Consider the following 20,884-nt stretch of genomic DNA (forward strand, 5'->3'; position numbering starts at 1 on the left):
AATTCAACAGCACTTTGTCAATTATTCCTTACATACACACACGTTTAAAATTATAACATAATTTTTTTAAACGAAAATGCTCTTTTCTCATTTTATGTTAAAGGGTTAGTTCACCCAAAAATGAAAATTCTGTCATTTATTACTCACCCTCATGCCGTTCCACACCCGTAAGACCTTCGTTAATCTTCAGAATACAAATTAAGATATTTTATTTGAAATCCGATAGCTCCGTGAGGCCTCCATAGGGAGCAATGGACACTTCCTCTCTCAAGATCCATAAAGGTACTAAAAACATATTTAAATCAGTTCATGTGAGTACAGTGGTTCAATATTAATATTATAAATCGACGATATTTTTGGAGCGCCAAAAAAAAAAACTAAATGACTAAACGACTTATTTAGTGATGGCCGATTTCAAAACACGGCTTCAGGAAGCATCGGAGCACAGATGAATCAGTGTGTCGAATCTGCTGTTCGGAGCGCCAAAGTCACGTGATTTCAGCATTTGGCAGTTTGACACGCGATCTGAATCATGATTCGATACAGTGATTCATTTATGCTCCGATGCTTCATGAAGCATTGTTTTGAAATCGGCCATCACTAAATAAGTCGTTATTTTGTTTTTCTGGCGCACCAAAAATATTCTCGTCGCTTTATAATATTAATATTGAACCACTGTACTCACATGAACCGATTTAAATATGTTTTAGTACCTTTATGGATCTTGAGAGAGGAAATGTCATTGCTCCCTATGGAGGCCTCACGGAGCCATCGGATTCAACTGAAATATCTTAATTTGTGTTCTGAAGATTAACGAAGGTCTTACGTATGTGGAACGGCATGAGGGTGAGTAATAAAGAATTTTCATTTTTGGTTGAACTAACCCTTTAATGAAGTACAGTACAGGCTGTGGAGGACATAAGACAAAAAAAAGTTTAGAAACATTAAAATTTTGGAATTTCACTTTTTACCCATTTTGAAATGGCAGTAGGCCTACAGTACATGTTATGTTAGTATGAGAAGAGAACCTACCATTCCCTCAAAAATATTTAATAGTATGCAGAATGATTCAAATGAGGTGGATACCTATTAAAGGCACTGTACAGTGCTGACATTGTATAGAAACCTAAATGATAGAGTGTTGTACCCACACATGGTTGCTACAAAATGCAAAAATATTTTCTAGGCTTCAGAGCCAGGCCCTTTCTCCAGTGTCGCTGTAGCTCTAAAATGTGGGTGACATCTTGACTTAGCAGAGCTCCTCATACATGCTGGATTTGCCTAGACAACAAACTGGTCTGTGACTGCAGCCTCAAGGTTAACCTGTTACTATGGAAACAAGTCAGCCAATAAAAAAACAGCAGACGGTTGCTATGTTGACTGCACCCTTTTTGTTTTAAGGATGACCTATTTTTTTTTTTCCAGAGCAAGTCAGATAGAAGCAAGCTTGTGACACATAAACACATGCATGGACGCAGGTTACACTTTTACAAACACAAGTTCATATGGTCTAGTAGAGGATTTGAATGAAATAAAATAAAAAATAAAAATCCCTGTGACCTCCTCCATCTGTTTGTAATGTAATCTTACTGTGAAATGCGATGAGATTTTCTCTCAATGGAGGGGAATTCTTAAATACCATACCATGACAGTGAGGCAGTTGTCATAGGAACAGCATGTACCACGGTGAAAGGCTGATGTGACTGAAGCTTCAATGGCTAATTAGGGTAAACAAAGAACTCTAATGCAATTCCTCATCTACCTGAGTGTATAAACTAATCAAAGCCAGTTTAATCAGAGTCTAATCACATCCAGATTTAGAATAAGAAATGTCCTCTGGAATATTTGTTGAACCCTTTAGCATTGATGCCTACAGACATCACAGAATGCAAATCTAACACAGGCGCACATCTGGTTCTTTTGTAAGTCTGTAAGTTGGAGGAGCAAGTCTTTTGCTCATTACCATCTTCAAGGTTTTGTTGCTGTTAAAATCCCTAGTGCTTTTTAAATTACTTAAATCTGACTTAAATCTATTTATTTTTACTCTGAACAAGCATAACACTTGGAATCTGGTTCAAATAAGTTTTTTTAAAGGGTTAGTTCACCCAAAAATGAAATTTCTGTCATTAATTACTCACCCTCGTGTCGATCCAAACCCATAAGATATTTGTTCATCTTTGGAACACAAATTAAGGTACTTTTGAACAAACCCGAGAGCTGTTTACAACATCAACAGCATAAGAGACTGACAGGGAAGAGAAGAAATTGTTGAATAAAGTCATTTTTGTTTTGTTTTTGCACACAGAATGTATTCTCGTCGCTTCATAACATTAAGATTGAACCACTGTATTCACTTGGACTATTTTAACGGTGTCTTTACTACCTTTCTGGGCCTTGAAATTGGTTATGACGTTGCTGTGTATAGGGAGGTCAGAAAGCTCTCGGATTTCATCAAAAATATCTTAATTTGCGTTCTGAAGATGAACGAAGGTCTTACGGGTGTGGAACGACATGAGGGTGAGTAATTAATGACAGAATTTTCATTTTTGGGTGAACTAACCCTTTTGTATGTATCTTAATATGAACTATCATATAAGATTTCATGTTTTTTTCATTATGCAAACATCATGTTCCTCAACTTCGCAGGTCCATATGCCTCCCTTAACTTTGGTACTTGCAAATAAATGTTGTGTATTCCACCCTTTCCACTTTGTTACGCCATTTTCTGCGACAAATGTGTTCAGATGTGGATACTGCACCCATGAAAAACATTTGCGAAACATCCATTACTAAAATCTCGTTCATGGTGTTTGTGACTCCACCAATGTGTAGCTATGTGCGTACACTTCTAAGCATCAAATAAAAAAAAGAACTGTTCCTGTGTCTCAGCACTTATTGTCTCTTTCAAGAATGAATAGATGACTTACTGTGAGAAAACACTATGTAAATGCTATATGCGTTGTGGTTTTTTTTTGAAGTGCTACTTTATTTAAAAAAGTATAAACTTGACCCGACATTTTTATGAATAGTCATTTTGATATAAAAACATTACAATCTTTTGCACATTAGTACTTAATTACACAGCTTTAATACACACCACCCTGTTGTTTGATAAGCAAACGCACAACATTAGCTGCCACACTAAACTCAACTGGTCTTTGAGATACACAATATAGCTAAATGATGTGGAAAACAAAAAAATCCCAAAGCACATAATCAAAACTCACAGAGATACTGCTGAGATAATTTTTCACCAGAGAAAAATCATTCCAAAAGGACAACCGGAAAGAAACAAATACTTTCAGGAACACCAAGAGCAAATTCCCACCCCCTTTCTGCATTTCTTCTGCTTGTAACATATTTACAACATTGCACCAACATTTGATAGCAACGAGGGCTTAGACAAGCGGTTTGATTATATTTGGTTGACCTGAGCCCCTTTCTGAGTGCCCCAGCTATTTGGGATAATTTAATCCAGATCACATTAGCATCAGATTCAAAGACGAGAGAGAGCGGCTATAGTCCACAGATCACAGAAAGTTTAACATTGTCCACTGGTGAAGCTTGTCACTGTCTGGCCATAAAACCCCAAACTCCCCTCCCATAGCCCTACGGGTCAACATACACTAATTTTAAATCGCTTTGTCATTGTAACTTTTTTAAATCTCCCATTATTTCCACATAACATACAGGAGATTTTTGCAAGAATTTACTGTATGCGATTCCACTCAATCTTATCTGGACATACGTGGACATCCTGACTGCTTCTGAAATGATGGGGGGAAAGGGATTGTCTATGATACATTTCTTCTGACCAATTGTGTTATATTCCTAACTGTCCAGTTTTTTTTTATTTAGAGAGTCCTCCTCGGGTCGTCATTGGTCTCCCCAGTCCTGAAGTGATTCACTTTGTGCTCTTTCTCAGATGAAGAAAAAGGCATATAAATCAAACAATCCACCAACAACAGCAAGAAATAAACCATTCTCTGATACCACAGGACAGTGCTAGTTTCACTTTACTTTCTTTTCTTTTTTATCCCTTTACAAGGGTGTTTTTTTTCTTGAAAGCATGCATCTTTTTAATCAGGCAAAGTGCATAAACAGTATTGACAAAGAAAAACACTTACTCTACCGCATTGAAGTGCTATGGTGACTTATGTGACAGTTTGAATTGATGCATGACCTAAACAAAAAATAACATGAAAAGACATCGGGGGTCTCCTGTCAGATATGTCGTAACGTTTTGTGTGCAATTATTTAATATTTTTGTTCACTGTCCCTGAGCTTTTGCTAATTCCCTCTGTGATCTTGCTTTATTGACAACTGCAATTTACCATCTATTACTTTTTTATATGTACTCTCAGATTTTAAATGTACTCTTCAATTTTATAAGGGGACTGTCTCTGACAGATGACATGCTGAGCATGAAATATTTGTGCTTATAAGAAAATACTTTCTTGACGTATAGGATCGAATTAGAATCTTTATTTTAGCTCTAAAATTATGTGATTCATTTTTTACAGAAATAGAGGCTTTGACATTACAAAAATAGGGCCATGTGTTTCCTAAAGCGTTTAGATAATAGATAGCTTTTAACTATTTTAAAATAGGATCAGTTCTTCTATGAACAGATTAAATAAATGCTTTTTGTCAATATAAGATATTTTGCTTGGCAATAGTTTTCGATTGGCTCTCTGATAAAGTTCACTTTCTGTATATTCATTTTTGAAACAGGGGACAGAGCTTTGCATGGGGCTTCTAATCAAACATTGTTTTTTCCCTCAGAGGGCCACGAAACACAGTTAAACTGTGCTTTTTAACAAGTTGCTTTTGTAATTGACTTGTGCTCATTTTTTTCTCCTTTGGGATTTTCTAGGCATCAAATAAAAGTTTGACCCGCAATTCCGATGGTCACTTTGTCGGAAAATACAGCATTTAATGGCAAAAAAACAAGAATTCCCTCTACAGGAATGCTACTGTTAGGTGTGATATGTTGTGTCTGTGGTAATATGTCATGGCTGGTGACTAGTTTTCTTCCTTGTGATAAGGCATGTGACTAATCAAAATAATTTCGTCTGGATTTTCACGTAAGCATTCTATCATTTTGTGCTGCGAGAATACTGACCTTTAACTAGACTTACAAAACTCAATTAATGCTCAACTAATACTTGGAACCCATGTAAAATATATAGCAGTGGCACAATGCGCATATCCCATTGGGTTACGACACGCGCACATGTCCCAATTCAAAATTCAAGCCCCAGAGAGGAAAGTTCCCTTCCCCAGAGTGCCCCCTACAGGCCAGTGACATACATCTCCATACCGTCATTAAAAGTAAAGATGGTGGTTGTGCTGGAGGTGGCCGAGCCCTGCTTCAGGTCAGGGATGCTCTCGTACAGGCTTTCCCCAGGCATTAGCATTGCTTTGGCCGGGAGATGCTGCAGTTTGGGGGTCTGCTGGGGGGGTGGAGGGGGTGGAGGTGGTTGTTGCAAGGGCTGCTGAGGCCGCTTACGCTTGGGTCGCAAGGTGGCGCTCGCATTGGGCGGAGGCCTCTCGCGCCTCCAGCCTCCCCCACCCTCCAAGGTCTCGTAAGCCAGGTCTGTTTCCTCAGTGCTGATGGCTTCATAGCAGTGGTCCTCCATGCAACCAGGTGGCGCTCTTGAGCCTTTGCCCTCCTGCGGTGCCCATGTTTGGGGTTTGACTACCACGCTGAAACCCCCGTCACGCTCACCACGGTCACCTCGAGCCAAGGTCCTAAAGCCGCTGATGTCCCTCGCAGCGGTTGGCGAGCCGGGCATGCCTCGCTTCTTTTTGCCTGGTTTGCAGACTTTCGAATACATCTCTGTGATCTACATGATAATAGAGAGACGAATCATCTGAAATGTATTTGCGAGTGGAAAATCTGTGTATATATCTTTTACTCCAAATGTTTGTTTTTCCAGTTCCTGGTGTCTGATTTGCAGCAACAACAATCTGGCCTTTCAAGACTACACATTTTACAGCTGCTTCTGGTTAACTCTGAAACAGTGTTTAGGGGTAAGGAAGTGCTCTGGGGTCATCCACAGACAATGTATGATACCCTACAAAACTTTTTGACTGCACAGAATGAGAAGTAGAAGATGTGTCCCAGGACTGTGTGGAAAACTCACCCCTGCTGCAGATGCTGCCATATTCTCTCCCGCATGAGAGCTGAGAATACCCATCTGCTTGTGTTGGAAGATGATGTCATCGTCTTCTGGAGGTTTCCATATGTACTGCTCTCCATTTCCCATAAACACTGCCTCCTGAAAGTATTAAAAACAATTGACTAGAATAAATATTATATTACAGTTTAAGGAGCCATCTCAAACAATATACACTGGAGAGAAGAGCTCAGCAGAACAGCATCATGAAATAGCATTATCATACTACATCAACAATGACCTCCAAGCACAGTTCACAGGTTTAAAACCAGTGGTTTTAAAGGAATAGTTTACCCAAAAATTATTTCTTTCATCATTTTGTCACCTTCATGTTGTTTCAAATCAGCATGTCTTTATTTCTTCTATGGAACACTAACGGAGCTTTCAAAACGGGAGCTTCAATAGGTGCAAAAGCAGCATGAAAATACCATTATAAAGAGTCCATACAACTTGTGTGTAATATTAAATCTTTTTAATGTCTTTGTCTGAAACACAGATTAAATTTCAAGTCATTAGTCACTGATAGTCACTTCCAGTAAGCTGCAACAGAATCAAGTCAGTAAGTTGAACTCAAGAACTGAACAAGTCCAATTTGCGAACAAATCAACCATTTCACTCATTTATTTCCATTATATGGAAAAGAGTCACCAGCATATTGTTCAAATATTGTGTGTTCCACAGGGGAAAACATAAAGTAATACGGTTTGGAAATGACATGAGGGTGAGTAAACAATGACAGAATTTTCACTTGTGGTTGAATTGGATATATTTTAGCTGTTGCAGGTGACAGTTCAACTTGATTAGAATAAAGAAACCCAAGAAGACAAAACCCTTTAAAATTGTTTCATAGTCGTACAGTCATCAAGCTGGATGTGAACAATCCACAAAGGCTTTACAAAGGTCAGTTGAGGAATCAATTCAAAACTCCTCTACCTGAAAATAAGCCTATGTAGCATAATCAGGCTACAATCCCCCTCTTAATGCCTGCCCTCATGTCTAACCATCTTCTGCATCTAATGATATTGAGCTTAATGTGTTTCCTGTACTCGGGCTGTAAGGAACAGGCTGATGCTTGCTGTGCACTTTCTCCTCATTGTTATGCAGGAGAGACGGAAGGTGGGCAATGGGGTGTGTCACAGAGCCAGAGATTAGCATGTTGTTGTAGCTTCTTTCGTTCAACATTGCAATTCACTTTGTCTCCCATTAGAACTGGCCCATTTTAAGGGTCTGGCTTTTTGCCTGGGTTTCAGTGATTGAGAGGTTTCACTCCGCATTTCCGCTGGTTGCATCATCCTCATAGTTAAGTACCTGTGAGCGTGCAACACCCCGAATGCTGTGAATGGACCACAATGCTCGCAAGTATCATTGATTTGGACAGTTTTCTCACAGAGGAAATAATGAAGTACACTAGCAGTGTACTTAATTGCAGACCCACTTTAGTTGCAAGTCCACTCTAGTGCTGAGGCACACAAAAATAGAGGAAGCCATTCCCAGCATGCATCTATTTATAATATATTCCATTTAAAGACACAATTTAAAGCGCAATTAGAAATTACAGCGAGGCAAAGGCTTTTAGTAGTCATAAAAGGACAAATAGATTCCATCAGCAACAACGCTGTTAATATAATGCAGTAGTTCTTTGCATTTGTAGTCTTAGCGAAATTCTGTTGCAGTTTTGTATGACTTAGTGAATTACATGCTAAATGTATGTGTAGAAGTGATATAAGGCACTAATTGATTGGCTTAATTCATCTATAGCATTTAAGCATTGATAGTAATTAAGTGCATTGTTCTTGTTCACTGCTATATATATGAGGGTTATAGCCTGAAGCTTAAGCAGTAGAGCATGATGCTAGCAACATCATGGTTGTGGGTTTGATTCACAGGAAATGCATGAACTGCTCATAGTGTACACTGTAAAACCCGAATAAGTTGGGCTAACTCATACTTTTTGAGTTATGATGTTCCCAATTTTAAGTAAGCAGAACTATCAAGTTTTGAGTTTGTAGTACTCATGCGTGTTAATTCCTCCTAACTTGAAGTACTGAGTTAGCTAACTCATACATTTTTATAACAATTAACATAAAATATTTAGTTAATTAACTTTTTTTATTTTGAGGTCTTCCAAATCAAATGATTATTTACTTCACTGTAAACCCTAATAAGGAAATTCAGAAAATGCCAACTTGCTAATTTGCTAACATGTTAAAAATAGCATGGTATAGCACTTACTCAATGAGTACAGCAACTTAAAACATCTAACTTACCTGCTCTCATACCAGGCTGCATGTGCTACTTGTCACCATGATGGTAACTCTCTAAAAACCCACATTAACAGAAACTCTTCTAAATTAGCATAACAAAACATTAATCACTACTAAATCTCCATTATCCATTAATTTTGCACAAAAAAAACCCAAAAAACATAATATAACACTTAATTTTAGCATTTACTCTCCCTTCCGAGTGCCATGGGCAAAGCAAGCTGGGAAATAGAAATCCCAGCCCAGTTTCAGTTAAACTTAAGTCCGTCTAAATTAAAAGAAATGAGTTTCTGCTCTGACAGCCGAATGCTGTGAGTGTGTGTTAGAAATCAGGAATGGATGAGAAAACGTTGTGCTCGGTACGTTTTTCGTCTTCAAACCAAACTTGGGTAGCGCATAACATAATGTTTAATGGGTAACATAATGTTTACGCATTGGGTCAGTAGGCAGAGAGTAGGCAGTCTTTTGTGGCTGTTTGAATGCATTCAACCACATGAGCGTCTACACTACAAAAACAATCCGGCCAAATGCATTTACAACTACCTCTGGAAGTGGTCGAAAGTGGACAAGCTCAAAACATTTTAGACCCCGTTTACACCAGTATTTAGCATTGTCCATCTGTGATCTGATCGACCAAAACATATCTTAATACCAAGTGTAAACAGGGCCATAGATAGATAGGTCTAGACTCTAGAGAGATAGATACATACCTTAGGGAAAGACGGTAGGTTGAAGGCCTCCACGTTTTTCCGAGGAATCTTCTGACTATGTGGGTGTGTTGGAGGCGGGGCTGGGTGAGTGGGTGGGGCATGCCGAATGTCCCCACTGCTGTGTCGTTGTTGTCCAAGCCCCTCCTCGGTCTCCGTCCCATTGTCCCTCTTCTGGGCGGCTTTGTCCACTCTCCGAACCTTTCTGATGCAGGCGTACTCCACTGTCTCCTGCGGTTGAGGGGGCGTGTTTACTACTTGAGGGAGGGTCTCTGGCTCTGGAATCCCACCCTCCAAGCAGTCCCCATCAGGATCAGGTGGAGCTGGGGTATTAGCAGGGACCGCCGGTGGGGCAGGTGTGTCCGTCTCCCCAGCTCGACCTCCGACGCCATAGCGGGAATCCTCAGAACCACGTGTAGGAGAGGAGCGGCGGCCCACCTCGGCGTACGTGTGTTCTCCATCCTCACCAGAGGGGATCTGAGGCAGCTGGCGGCCCTGAGAACGCAGGTCGGAGTTTGAGCGACGGCTAGGGAGTAGGAGCAGATCCATGCTAGCGGGACGGTTCTTCTTAGAAGATTCTACAGAAAGTAGCATGATATTAGCTGAAATCGAGAGCTTAAAAATCTGAGAAGCAAAACCATTGTTTTTTCAAAGAGACAATAAAAAGATTTGCTCGAAACTGCAGAGGCAAAGGGCAGCAGACACATGCCAATCACTATAGGGTAAAAGTAATTACATCTACTAAAATAGCCTCATGGAAACTCCTGGAATGTAGTTGGTGCCATGCTCAGACTTTCCCCCCGAACTGCAGGTATGTGTGAAGAACTAGAGTCTATCAAGCTTTAAGAGATGTGATTTTACAGTACATACTCTTGCCATTGCAGTTGAGTCTGTTCATCTCATGAAGCTTGGTGTCTGACTTACTGATGGAGCGCAGCTTGGACTGCCGGAGTATACTCTGAAAACAGATGCACAGATAAAATGCAGTAATAAAAATATAACACTGTATAACAATACAACAAAATTGTAATCCTACTTTGGGCATATTGTTGCGTCAAGCTAGTAAATGGCAATAAATACATCTACGCTAGGGTGTCTTACTGTGTGGGGTGCTAAAATAGTGAAATGGCCCAAATCCTTTTGTTTTAGATTCAAAGCTTAAGAGATCCATTCAAAGTTTAGGTCAGATCTATTTCCACTGAGCCGATTAAGAAGATTCATTAAATTCAGGAGGAGCCTTCAATTTGTTACTTGAAAACTAGTTTGAGGGAAGAATTTAAATCCTGAAACAAAACCATGAACTGCTTGAACTGACATGGAACTAAGCCCAGACCTGGGTTCCTTAGAAAACACGTAGAAAAGAAGGAATTGATTGCAAGGAAGGAGAATGAGTTTCATTCACTAGCCATGCATACACATGTAATTGTGCATAAAAACCTGTCTGCAAATGTTTTCACACAGAAGTCATGATTCATCAATAAGATTGCACTTAGGTTTGGGGTTAGTAAGAGTTAAATTAATCCAAAGGGAAAATAAAGACATTTATAATGTTACAAAATACTTATATTTCAAAAAATGCTGTTCTTTTGAACTTTAAATTCTATTCAAAGAATGCTGAAAAGAAATATATAATCATAGTTTTCACAAAAATATTAAGCAGCAACTGTTTCTTGAGCACCAAATCAGCATATTAGAGATTTCTGAAGGATCATGTGACACGGAAGTCTGGAGTGATTACTGCTGAAAACTCGCATGAATAAATTTCATTTTAAAATATATTGAAATTATAAATTGTAATGATATTTTACAATATTATTTGTGTGCAATTATTAGTGAATAAGACCCAGAAGAGACTTAGAAAGGCTCACCATGTCCATGAGCCTGTGCTTCCTCTCCTCTCCAGGGCCATTGTGCGTCTTCCCCTTTCTGCAGGACACATTCAGTTCCCAAATCAAACATTTTAGAATGTTAGGTTCAAACTTCAAATGCTTCATTTATCCATTGATTTATGGAGACGGAATGCGCTGACTCATTTGAGCCCCCTGATTCAATTTACTTTAGTAGCTCCAACTGTTTATCTTGCGCTAGAAGAAAATGCGCATTTCAATTCAATTAGGCTGCTCAAAGGATTCAAGGCAGTTGTTTTTCATAAACTGTTTGAGTGAAGTCATTTGATCAGAAGTAACTGTGCAAGTGTATTCAAGATGAACTGTCCTCAAAATGAGTCCAGATTGGCATTTGAAACAACAGAAGGCTTTCGCTGGATAATTAACAGGCTGAGTAACTGCATAGCGACGGTGTTCAGGCCAAAACTTGGCCACAAAGAAAATCAATCAAATAATCAACATATAACAATTCGAACATCACTACAATAGTTAAATAGATGCTGAGGATTCATTTCTTCATGAACATACCAGAAGTAAACAAACATTCATGTCTTTCAGTAACTCTAGAATCTAAACTTTCCTCTATCACTCATACACAGAGCCCCGATCCAGACCCATTGCCCGGAATGTTCCGCCAAATTTGACCAGACATCTGTTTATTCTTGGAAAAACATGCCAGTCGTTCCCTTCTGATTGCCAAGCATTGCTTTGATAAGATTACAGGAACAGTGCAGGTATCAGGAATCTACCCTCAGAAGAAGAACAGCAGGAGAAATAGATACAAAATGGATTTTGTGAAGAACTAAAGCTATTACTGAGTTTACAGTGAATCACTGATATTTGTTTTTAAGACATAACAGAATAAAAAACATTAGTGTAATATCACGCAAGAATATTTACCCTTCTCGAAAACTTTTTGGAATAAATATATAGTCTGCAACTACAGCTTTTTAAACCCATATGTTATTCTGACCATTTTATGATATTAATTATGCAGAAGGTTAGCAAGGAAAAGTGATCACGTATGTTTCAATTTTGCCTTGTGCTCTTTATAGGGACAGTTCACCCAAAACTAAAAATTCCATGATTTTTTTATTTAGTTTTTTCCCCAAGTAGTTACAATAAGTAGGAGATTTCAAGCTTTAAAAAGGACACAAAAGCATCATAACAGTGGTCTGTACTATTTGTGCACTATATTTCATTGCTTTGTGCGACAAATAGACCAAAATCTATAATCTTCCCCTACAGTGGTCTGTTAACCACTACAAAGTCATCACTTAATTAGTGAGCCAGTGAGAACCGGATCAGTCTGATTCATCAATTAATCATTCTGACTGGTTTTGTGAACTGTCCCAACTTTCATTTTTGAATAAACTATTCCTTTACGATCCACACATAGACATTAAAATGCAAAAATTCTTATTCTTGTATTAGTAACACTTTAGTATGTTAAGTTCATCTTTGACTGTAGTGTTCAGTATACATTTGTGAGCTCTAATATTTTTACCAGCAAACTTGACCTGAAGAGGTGATTTTTATCAATAGTAATACCTCATACTTGTTAAGCTAGAAAACTGAAAATATGTCCAATATTGAAATGAGCTCCTATTATCTATACATACATCTTCTCCAGGATCTCAGTGTATTTCTCATCTGTATTTCCTTCGACCCTTGTCTTTGTCTCTCTCACTTCTTTTCCTCCATCTCTCATTCCCCTAATTCTTTTTCTTTGTCCTCCCACTACCAGATGCATCATGTGCTTTGACAAAATGAGACATTAGCATTCACACAGCGTGCTCTGTGCTATCATCGGTGGAACAAGAGAGAGAGATGGAAAAGTAAAAAAAAAAAAAAAAAAAACAGGCACTTCCTGTTTAAACATCACTGCCATGTCAAAATGACATCCCCACCATTACGCATGAAAAAGGCGTGGGTGAACTTCAATGCCATTTCTGAATAAGTGCCTGAATAAGTCTGAATAAGGTGATCTCTGGCTTTCATCCTGGAACACACACACAGCGGGAGTGGCTTCATATTAAAGGAACGTTTTTCTGTGATATTGATGTTATGAAGATTTACAGTACAAAGCACACTGTTATAAGCAAGAATGAGAGTACTAGTCTGGTGTCAACATGTTGGTCACAATCTCTGCTTATTCATAAATACTGTATTAAAGTACATTCTAAAAAATGTTGGGTTAAAAACAACCCAAGTTGGGTTGAAAATGGACAAACCCAGCGATTGGGTTGTTTTAACCCAGCGGTTAAATGTTTGCCTAACCTGCTGGGTTGTTTTATTTAACTAAACTATTGTTTAAAAATGACTGTATTGCTTGCTTAAAATTAATGAAAAATATGTTGGAAATTAACATTTATTAATATGTTTAATAAATTAACATTTATAAATAAGTTGAATGAATAATAATTAAACAATAAACATTTATTAAATTGCTTATTAATAAATGTTCACCTTTTGATTATTATTGTTGCCTCTAGTAATTATGTGTCTGATTTTTTTATTTCCAAACTATTTTGGGTTCATTTTAAGCCAGCCATATATTAATTTTTAAACAATTGTTGAGTTCAATAAAACTGCCTAGCATGTTGGGCAAACATTTAACACAATTGCTGGGTTTGTCCATTTTCAACACAACATGGGTTGTTTTTAACCCAGCTTTTGTGTAAGTGTAAGGCCTGCTATAGAAGGTATGATCAGCTGGTGTTATAATTTATTGAGTGCAATGGACTGGAAAAAAATCATGGTTCTATGGAATGAAAATACATTAAAAAAAAAATCAAATGAATGCTATGAACTTTCTATTCATTAACCCTTTGACGCGTACAATCACACCGGTGTGATCAGTCTTGGCTTGGCCCCAGGAGCGTACGATCACACCGGTGTGATTAGAATGTTCAGCGCATCACGTGATCAACTGCCAAATTCAAATGTGCGTGCGCGCTTTGGCTGGCTCTAAACCGGAGACGGATGCGCGCAGCGCTTTTCATATATCACATATATGCAGTGTTTTCAACCAAATAATGTTTATTTTAGGTTTCAGACATTTAAATACACATGAGTACTAACAAAACAATATATTTAGAGTTTGTAAAATACACAATGATGTCTATAGAAGCGGAAATAACAACCCTTTCCATTATAATTTGACGACACGTTTAATTCATATCAGATACACATTGTGAAAGTAACTTTAAAGCTTACTCTATTCTTCCCCAGTTCACCGGCGCACTTACTTTCATGTATTTCGGGAGAAGTGGATAAATTCACTGGTTGTAAATCCAACAGATCCGATTCTCTGTGCAGCGCAATCTAACATGGTGGCGCCCATCGCTCATATGGCTCAACTAACGCGATCGTTATAAAGGTGTTTAAACAGCAAAACTCATCCACTTGCACATATTTGGCAATCGGAATATTAGATATTTCATGCTATAATTAACAAATTAGTGAATATTTTGAATAAAAAAGGAAAAATTAAATGAAAGCAGATCATCATTCATACAGTGCTGCGGTGTGTCACATAACAAGCAATGACGCGTCACCATGGAAACCATAAAGTGATACGTTCTAAATAACGGTCGCCTTAAAAAACTCACGCTGGGGGGTCAGCCAGAATATTTCAAACTTACGTGCGAAAGGGTTAAAGAATTTTGAACAAAAAGGTTTCCACAAAAATAATTAGCAGCACAACTGTTTTCAATATTGATAATAATAAGAGATTAAAGGGGTCATGAATTGAGAAATCAAATTTTCCTTGAGCTTTCGATATATATGAGGTCATTGTACATATAAGAATATCCTGTAAGTTTCAGAACTGAAAACGTCCTTGTTAGTCCAATAAAAGCTTTTATTGACACCAGGCCCAGCGAACGACTCGTCCCAGAATGTGCCTAGGTGAAACGCCACCTCCACAGAAGAAATCAACGCCTACTTCATCATTGCAACGTTAACACTGGCGAGTTAGTGAGATGATAAGGAGAGAATACATGACTAAAAATAACATTACCTTTCAAAGGATCCCAATGCTAGGAATATGGTTATTTATTTTTGAGCTTTATTTATGTGTATTCGGTACATTTCACTGTGGATTCTTTGGTAAATCAATCGCATTTCGGCGCAGACTCTGCAAACAGACTCAACAGTGATGTCGATATGGAGTCGACGGTAATGCAACAACACGTAGGTAACTGTGTTAATTCTAATGCCTGATCTGATATGTAATGATTCATGTACAGTCAGATGTTCTTTGTCTATGTGACAGTAAATCAAAGCAGTGATGTAAATGGTCAACTTCACGTTGTTTCTCTTAGTAGGATGAAAATAATCTATTTAAACTGTGATTAAATTAAAAAACATTTTTAAAAATATTACCGACCTTAAATGGTAGTAAAAGAGACAAACTATCAATATCAGGCGGTTCTCTGAGGAAGCTGCCAGGGAGTTTCTGTGCGGTTGCTACAGTGTTCTGGGTGGTTGTTACCATGTTGCTATGTGATTTCTGTGTTGTTGCAAGGTTGTTTCTAGATGCTTTCTGTTGTGTTCTAGCCCATGTCTCTATAATAATCTGGTCACAATATATGGTGTCCTTCCTGCAGTGGAAGTCTATAAGGAAGTTGTTCACGTTTTTTTTTAACCTTCTACTCAATGAGCTGCATGATTTGAGGTATTATGTATGCAACACAAAAGCAAGACGAGTTATACTTAGGGGTTAAGGGTTTGAACAAGCTAGTACCCCTGAATATGAATCTAAACAAACAACCAAAGAGGATAAGAAATCAGAACATTTTATATATGAGCATATGTGTTTGTGTGCAACTCACCTCTGGCAGCCCACACATAGCACAACGATGAGAATGGTGACAACGAAGGCTGAGGCGGCGGCGATGGCCCCCAGCAGCAGTACTTTGCTGTAGGGATGAGCAGAGAAGTTCACCCCGTCCTGCATGGAGGCCATGTGGAAGTGCTAACACACACACTTTCACGCGCGCCCTCACACACGCACACACATATGCACACACACACACACTCTCAAACACTGTCCACAAGATCTGCAAAAGAAAAGTGGAGGTGCTAGAATCAGTTCCTTTGCTTTGTAAAACAAGCCTTTTTCACCCATCAGAGGGATAACAAAAATGAATCATACTCTTTTATTCCTTCCCTGAAGCCATTCTGTGGAGTGTGAATGAATGACAGAGAGTGACTCTCCCCCACACTTTCTCTTGTTCTCTCTCTGTCTCACTCTTGTACTTTTATTTTGTCTTTCTCTCTCTGTGTATCTCCTGTAGGTCTCTCTCTTCTCTCCCACAGTGTGTCATTTTCTGCCCACTGACTGTCACTCAGCGTTTGTTTGGAGTCATTTGCCTCAGACTGGGGGGCATTTTTCATTTTTCATACGAAGGTTCACGATCATCAGGTACATCACCTGTCTTGCTGCTGCGAACAAACAAGCAAAAGTAACTGCAGTTGCTGAAATGCTGAGCTTTTACATGTCACTTCAGCCCCTTTCTAAACAGATCCAGTGTTGTGGTTTCTGCTTGAAAATTTTGTCAAAAAATACTATATTTTGCTCTCTAATGAATATGACAGTACATTCATGGTCCTGCAAGGCCCCTTGCTGTGCTTGCTTTTAAAAACACTTGATTTGGTAGACTAATATTAAGTGACTAAAATAGTAGTGGAGTGCCCTCATAAGCTCACACAGAAAGTGTCGCAGTGCCTGGGGGTCCAAGTGGTCAGCTACTGCTAAATGCGCCATGGGTCCCAGGGGCCAAAGTGGTTAGCTTGCACTGTATTTGCCAGGAGCCCAAGTGTTAAACTTTATTTGACAGTGTCAGGACACATGGCTTGAGGCTTTGGAAGCCCCTGGCAGTCCGAGAGAAACGAATGTAGAAACGTATGCCAATATTGTCCAACATGACATGGCGCATCTTAACGTGCCAAGTTTGAATATATATATATATATATACACACACATTTGAAGTGGATCAAAAAAGAACTAAGTTGTCCTAAGAAAAAGGTTTTAGGACAACTTTGATGAAAGGTTTTGATCCACTTCAAATGTTGACTAACGTATATATATATATATATATATATATACAACCCGAATTCCAAGAATGTTGGGCCGTTTTTTAAATTTGAATAAAATTGCTTGCTACAGGTCTCAAAAAAGTTGGCACGGGGCAACAAATGGTTGAAAAAGCAAGACATTTTAATCATATAAAAAATGATTCAGCTGGGAGAACATCTAGCAACTAATTAAGTTAATTGATATCAGGTCTGTAACATGATAAGCTATAAAAGGGATGTCTTAGAGAGGCAGAGTCTCTCAGAAGTAAAGATGGGCATAGGCTCTCCAATCTGTGAAAGAGTGCGTAAAAAGATTGTGGAATACTTTAAAACAATGGTCCTCAACGTCAAATTGCAAAAGCTTTGCAAATCTCATCATCTACAGTGCATAACATCATCAAAAGATTCAGAGAAACTGGAGAAATCTCTGTGCGAACGGGACAAGGCCGAAGACCTTTATTGGATGCCTTTGGTCTTCAAGCCCTCAGACGACACTGCTTCACTCATCGACATGATTGTGTCAATGACATTACTAAATACCATACCATACCATACCAACTTTATTTATTAAGCACTTTACAACAACCAAGGTTGACCAAAGTGCTGTACAGAAAAACAACATAAGTAATAACCACATAATAAAAGCATTTAAATAACAAAATAGGTCAAATAAATACATAAAAATCGACAACTTGCTAGGTATCAAAAGCCAAAGAAAACAGATGGGTTTTGAGAAGGGTTTTAAAAACAGGTAAAGAGGTGGCCTGCCTAATATACAAAGGCAGAGCATGGGCCCAGTAATACTTCCAGAAACCACTGTCAGTAAACACAATCCACCGTGCCATCTGCAGATGCCAACTAAATCTCTATCATGCAAAAAGGAAGCCATATGTGAACATGGTCCAGAAGCGCCTACAGTCTAGATCTTTCACCTATAGAGAACATTTGGCGCATCATTAAACAAAAGACAACCACAAACTCTTCAGCAGCTGGAAACCTATATCAGGCAAGAATGGGACCAATTTCCAACACCAAAACTCCAGAAACTCATAACCTCAATTCCCAGACATCTTCAAACTGTTTTGAAAAGAAGAGGAGATGCTACACCATGGTAAACATGCCCCAGTCCCAACTATTTTGAGTCCTGTAGCAGGCATCAAATTTGAAATGAGCTCATTTTGTGCATAAAATTGTAAAATTTAAACATTTATGTTATCTATGCTCTATTGTGAATAAAATGTTGGCTCATGTGATTTGAAAGTCTTTTAGTTTTCATTTTATTCAAATTTAAAAAATGGCCCAACATTTCTGGAATTTGGGTTGTGTATATATATATATATATATATATATATATACACACACACACACAGTACATACACACACACATCTCCAACTCTTCCTGTTTCTATAGGGGACATCGCAAATGACTGCACAGGAGAGCATTGAATTGATGCATTGAAATTAACCCATGTGAGACAAATGTATAATACAGTCTACACACTTGACTGCATTGTTCCGTACACTTCTCCAATTGTCCAATAATCTCCATTACATCAGAAATTTTCTCAATGGACCAGCACTTTTGAATGGAGAGCGAGTCCTGAATCGCTCAGTCACCTTTTGTTTGCACGCACAATCCCATCTTTATTGTTCATTGTGAAGACTTGTACTGCTGGTGGCAGTACAAGGATTTCTATGGCTATTTCCGACTCGCACCTTACAGGCATCATGCATGAGCGCATGAGTGTGTGGATTTTGTCAGATAAAGAATTAGCCCAGTTTTAATTATTTTGAAAGGAAAGTGTGTCATGATAAGAGCTAAAAATACCTCTGTGCATAAGCAAACAACAGTGTGTCGAAACAACAAAGGAGGGAGACAATACTAAGATTGTTGTAAGATTATTGTCTTGTTCTTTGACAGCCTGAAGAAGACTTTTTAATATAATGTGATTGTCACAAGTGTAGTACGCAGGCATACTTGCCCTGAGCTGCCCCTGAATTCCTTATGACCCCTTTTAAACTGTACATGGGTCTCTTGAGTATGCATCAATGAAAGAACATGCTTGAAGATTAATGAGTGGATCCATCACTGACTCCCTGTTTATACACAGAAAACAGAGAGTGTTTGTCAAAGGCTGCCAGTAAGGAAAACCGCTGTGCTAGACTGAGGCATGCATTCAGACTCTCACATTCCAGATATCTATGATGATTACGATAGGATTGCCGATGGAGCCCTGTCTACCCAACAGCACCAAAAAAACAAATTACTCAATATGACCAAAACAAACCAGTCATGATCTGCACTTAATGAGGTTTGGACAAATGGAACCAGGTAAAACCTGCTGTCGCTCTGGAGCAAACGCCTGGTGTTGGAGCTATAAACTAATATATAATCCAACAACTAACCACAGTAGCAGTAAATGATAGCAGTAAGTGGACTGGGCACTGCAAGTAATACCGAGATTTCAGTAAAATGCGAAGATACACAAAGAAGATGCTAAACAAAAAGCACGTTTTCGCATTGTCAGTGCAGTGGGTTTCATTTGGACATGAGGTGATGTCTACATAATCATTTTATTTTACAAAAATTATTTTAAATAGTTTTAGTTTTAGTTAAAGGGATAGTAAATTCTGAAAATTCTGTCATCATTTGCTCACCCTCAGGTAGTTCCAAATCTGAATGAATTTCCTTGTTCTTCTGAACACAAAAGATGATATTTGGAAGAATGTCAGTAGCCAAACAGATCTCACCCACCATTTACTACCATATTATTTATTTTTCCTACAATGGTAGTAAATGGGGGGCGAGATCTGTTTTGTTACTGACATTCATCCAACTATCTTCCTTTGTGTTCAGCAGAACAAAGAAATTCATACAGGTTTGGAACTACCTGAAGGTGAGTAAATGATGACAGAATTTTCATTTTTGGGTGAACTATCCCTTTAACAATAGCACACACACATACACTGACAAAAGATAATGGATCTTTTGCCCACAAAATTTCACTGAAACTTTGTCAATGTGACCACACCTTAAAGGTGCCCTAGAACTTTTTTTTTTTTTTTAAGATGTAATATAAGTCTAAGGTGTCCCCTGAATGTGTCTGTGAAGTTTCAGCTCAAAATACCCCATAGATTTTCTTTAATTAATTTTTTCAACTGCCTATTTTGGGGCATTATTATAAATGAGCCGATTCAGGGCTGCTGGCCCTTTAATTGCTCGTGCTCTCCACCCACGGAGCTCGTGCTCAAAATGGATCTTTACAAAGTGTTCGTCATGCAGCATGTCTAATCGTGTAAGTACAGTGTTTATTTGAATGTTTACATTTGATTCTGAATGAGTTTGATAGTGCTCCGTGGCTAACGGCTAATGCTACACTGTTGGAGAGATTTATAGAGAATGAAGATGTGTTTATGACTTATACAGACTGCAACTGTTTAAAAATGAAAATAGCGACAGCTCTTGTCTCCGTGAATACAGTTATAAACGATGGTAACTTTAACCACATTTAACAGTACATTAGCAACATGCTAACGAAACATGTAGAAAGACAATTTACAAATATCACTAAAAATATCATCTTATCATGAATCATGTCAGTTATTATTGCTCCATCTGCCATTTTTCGCTGTTGTTATTGCTTGCTTACCTAGTCTGTTGATTCACCTGTGCACAGATCCAGACGTTACTGCCTGCCCTTGTCTAATGCCTTTCATAATGTTGGGAACATGGGCTGGCATATGCAAATATTGGGGGCGTA

General features: G+C 38.4%; 1 protein-coding gene across 2 annotated transcripts in view; it reads right to left on the reverse strand.

The window, feature by feature from the left end:
* Nucleotides 1–2,955: 2,955 nt before the first annotated feature.
* si:dkey-70p6.1 (uncharacterized protein LOC570575 homolog) overlaps nucleotides 2,956–20,884 on the reverse strand; it is a 28,398-nt gene continuing 10,469 nt past the window's right edge. The window contains exons 2-7 of one of the 2 annotated variants that reach the window (XM_048209505.1): nucleotides 15,878–16,105; nucleotides 11,022–11,079; nucleotides 10,078–10,111; nucleotides 9,157–9,731; nucleotides 6,150–6,284; nucleotides 2,956–5,849 (exon numbers count right to left, since the gene is read on the reverse strand). In XM_048209505.1, the coding sequence (XP_048065462.1) occupies nucleotides 5,295–5,849; nucleotides 6,150–6,284; nucleotides 9,157–9,731; nucleotides 10,078–10,111; nucleotides 11,022–11,079; nucleotides 15,878–16,011 (1,491 nt within the window). In that variant the 5' untranslated portion in view covers nucleotides 16,012–16,105 and the 3' untranslated portion in view covers nucleotides 2,956–5,294. Of the gene's footprint in view, nucleotides 5,850–6,149; nucleotides 6,285–9,156; nucleotides 9,732–10,023; nucleotides 10,112–11,021; nucleotides 11,080–15,877; nucleotides 16,106–20,884 lie in introns of both variants that reach the window. The other variant, XM_048209504.1, reaches the window with a different exon arrangement.

This window comes from Megalobrama amblycephala, linkage group LG12 (assembly GCF_018812025.1).
Source record: "Megalobrama amblycephala isolate DHTTF-2021 linkage group LG12, ASM1881202v1, whole genome shotgun sequence".
NCBI classification, from domain to species: domain Eukaryota; kingdom Metazoa; phylum Chordata; class Actinopteri; order Cypriniformes; family Xenocyprididae; genus Megalobrama; species Megalobrama amblycephala.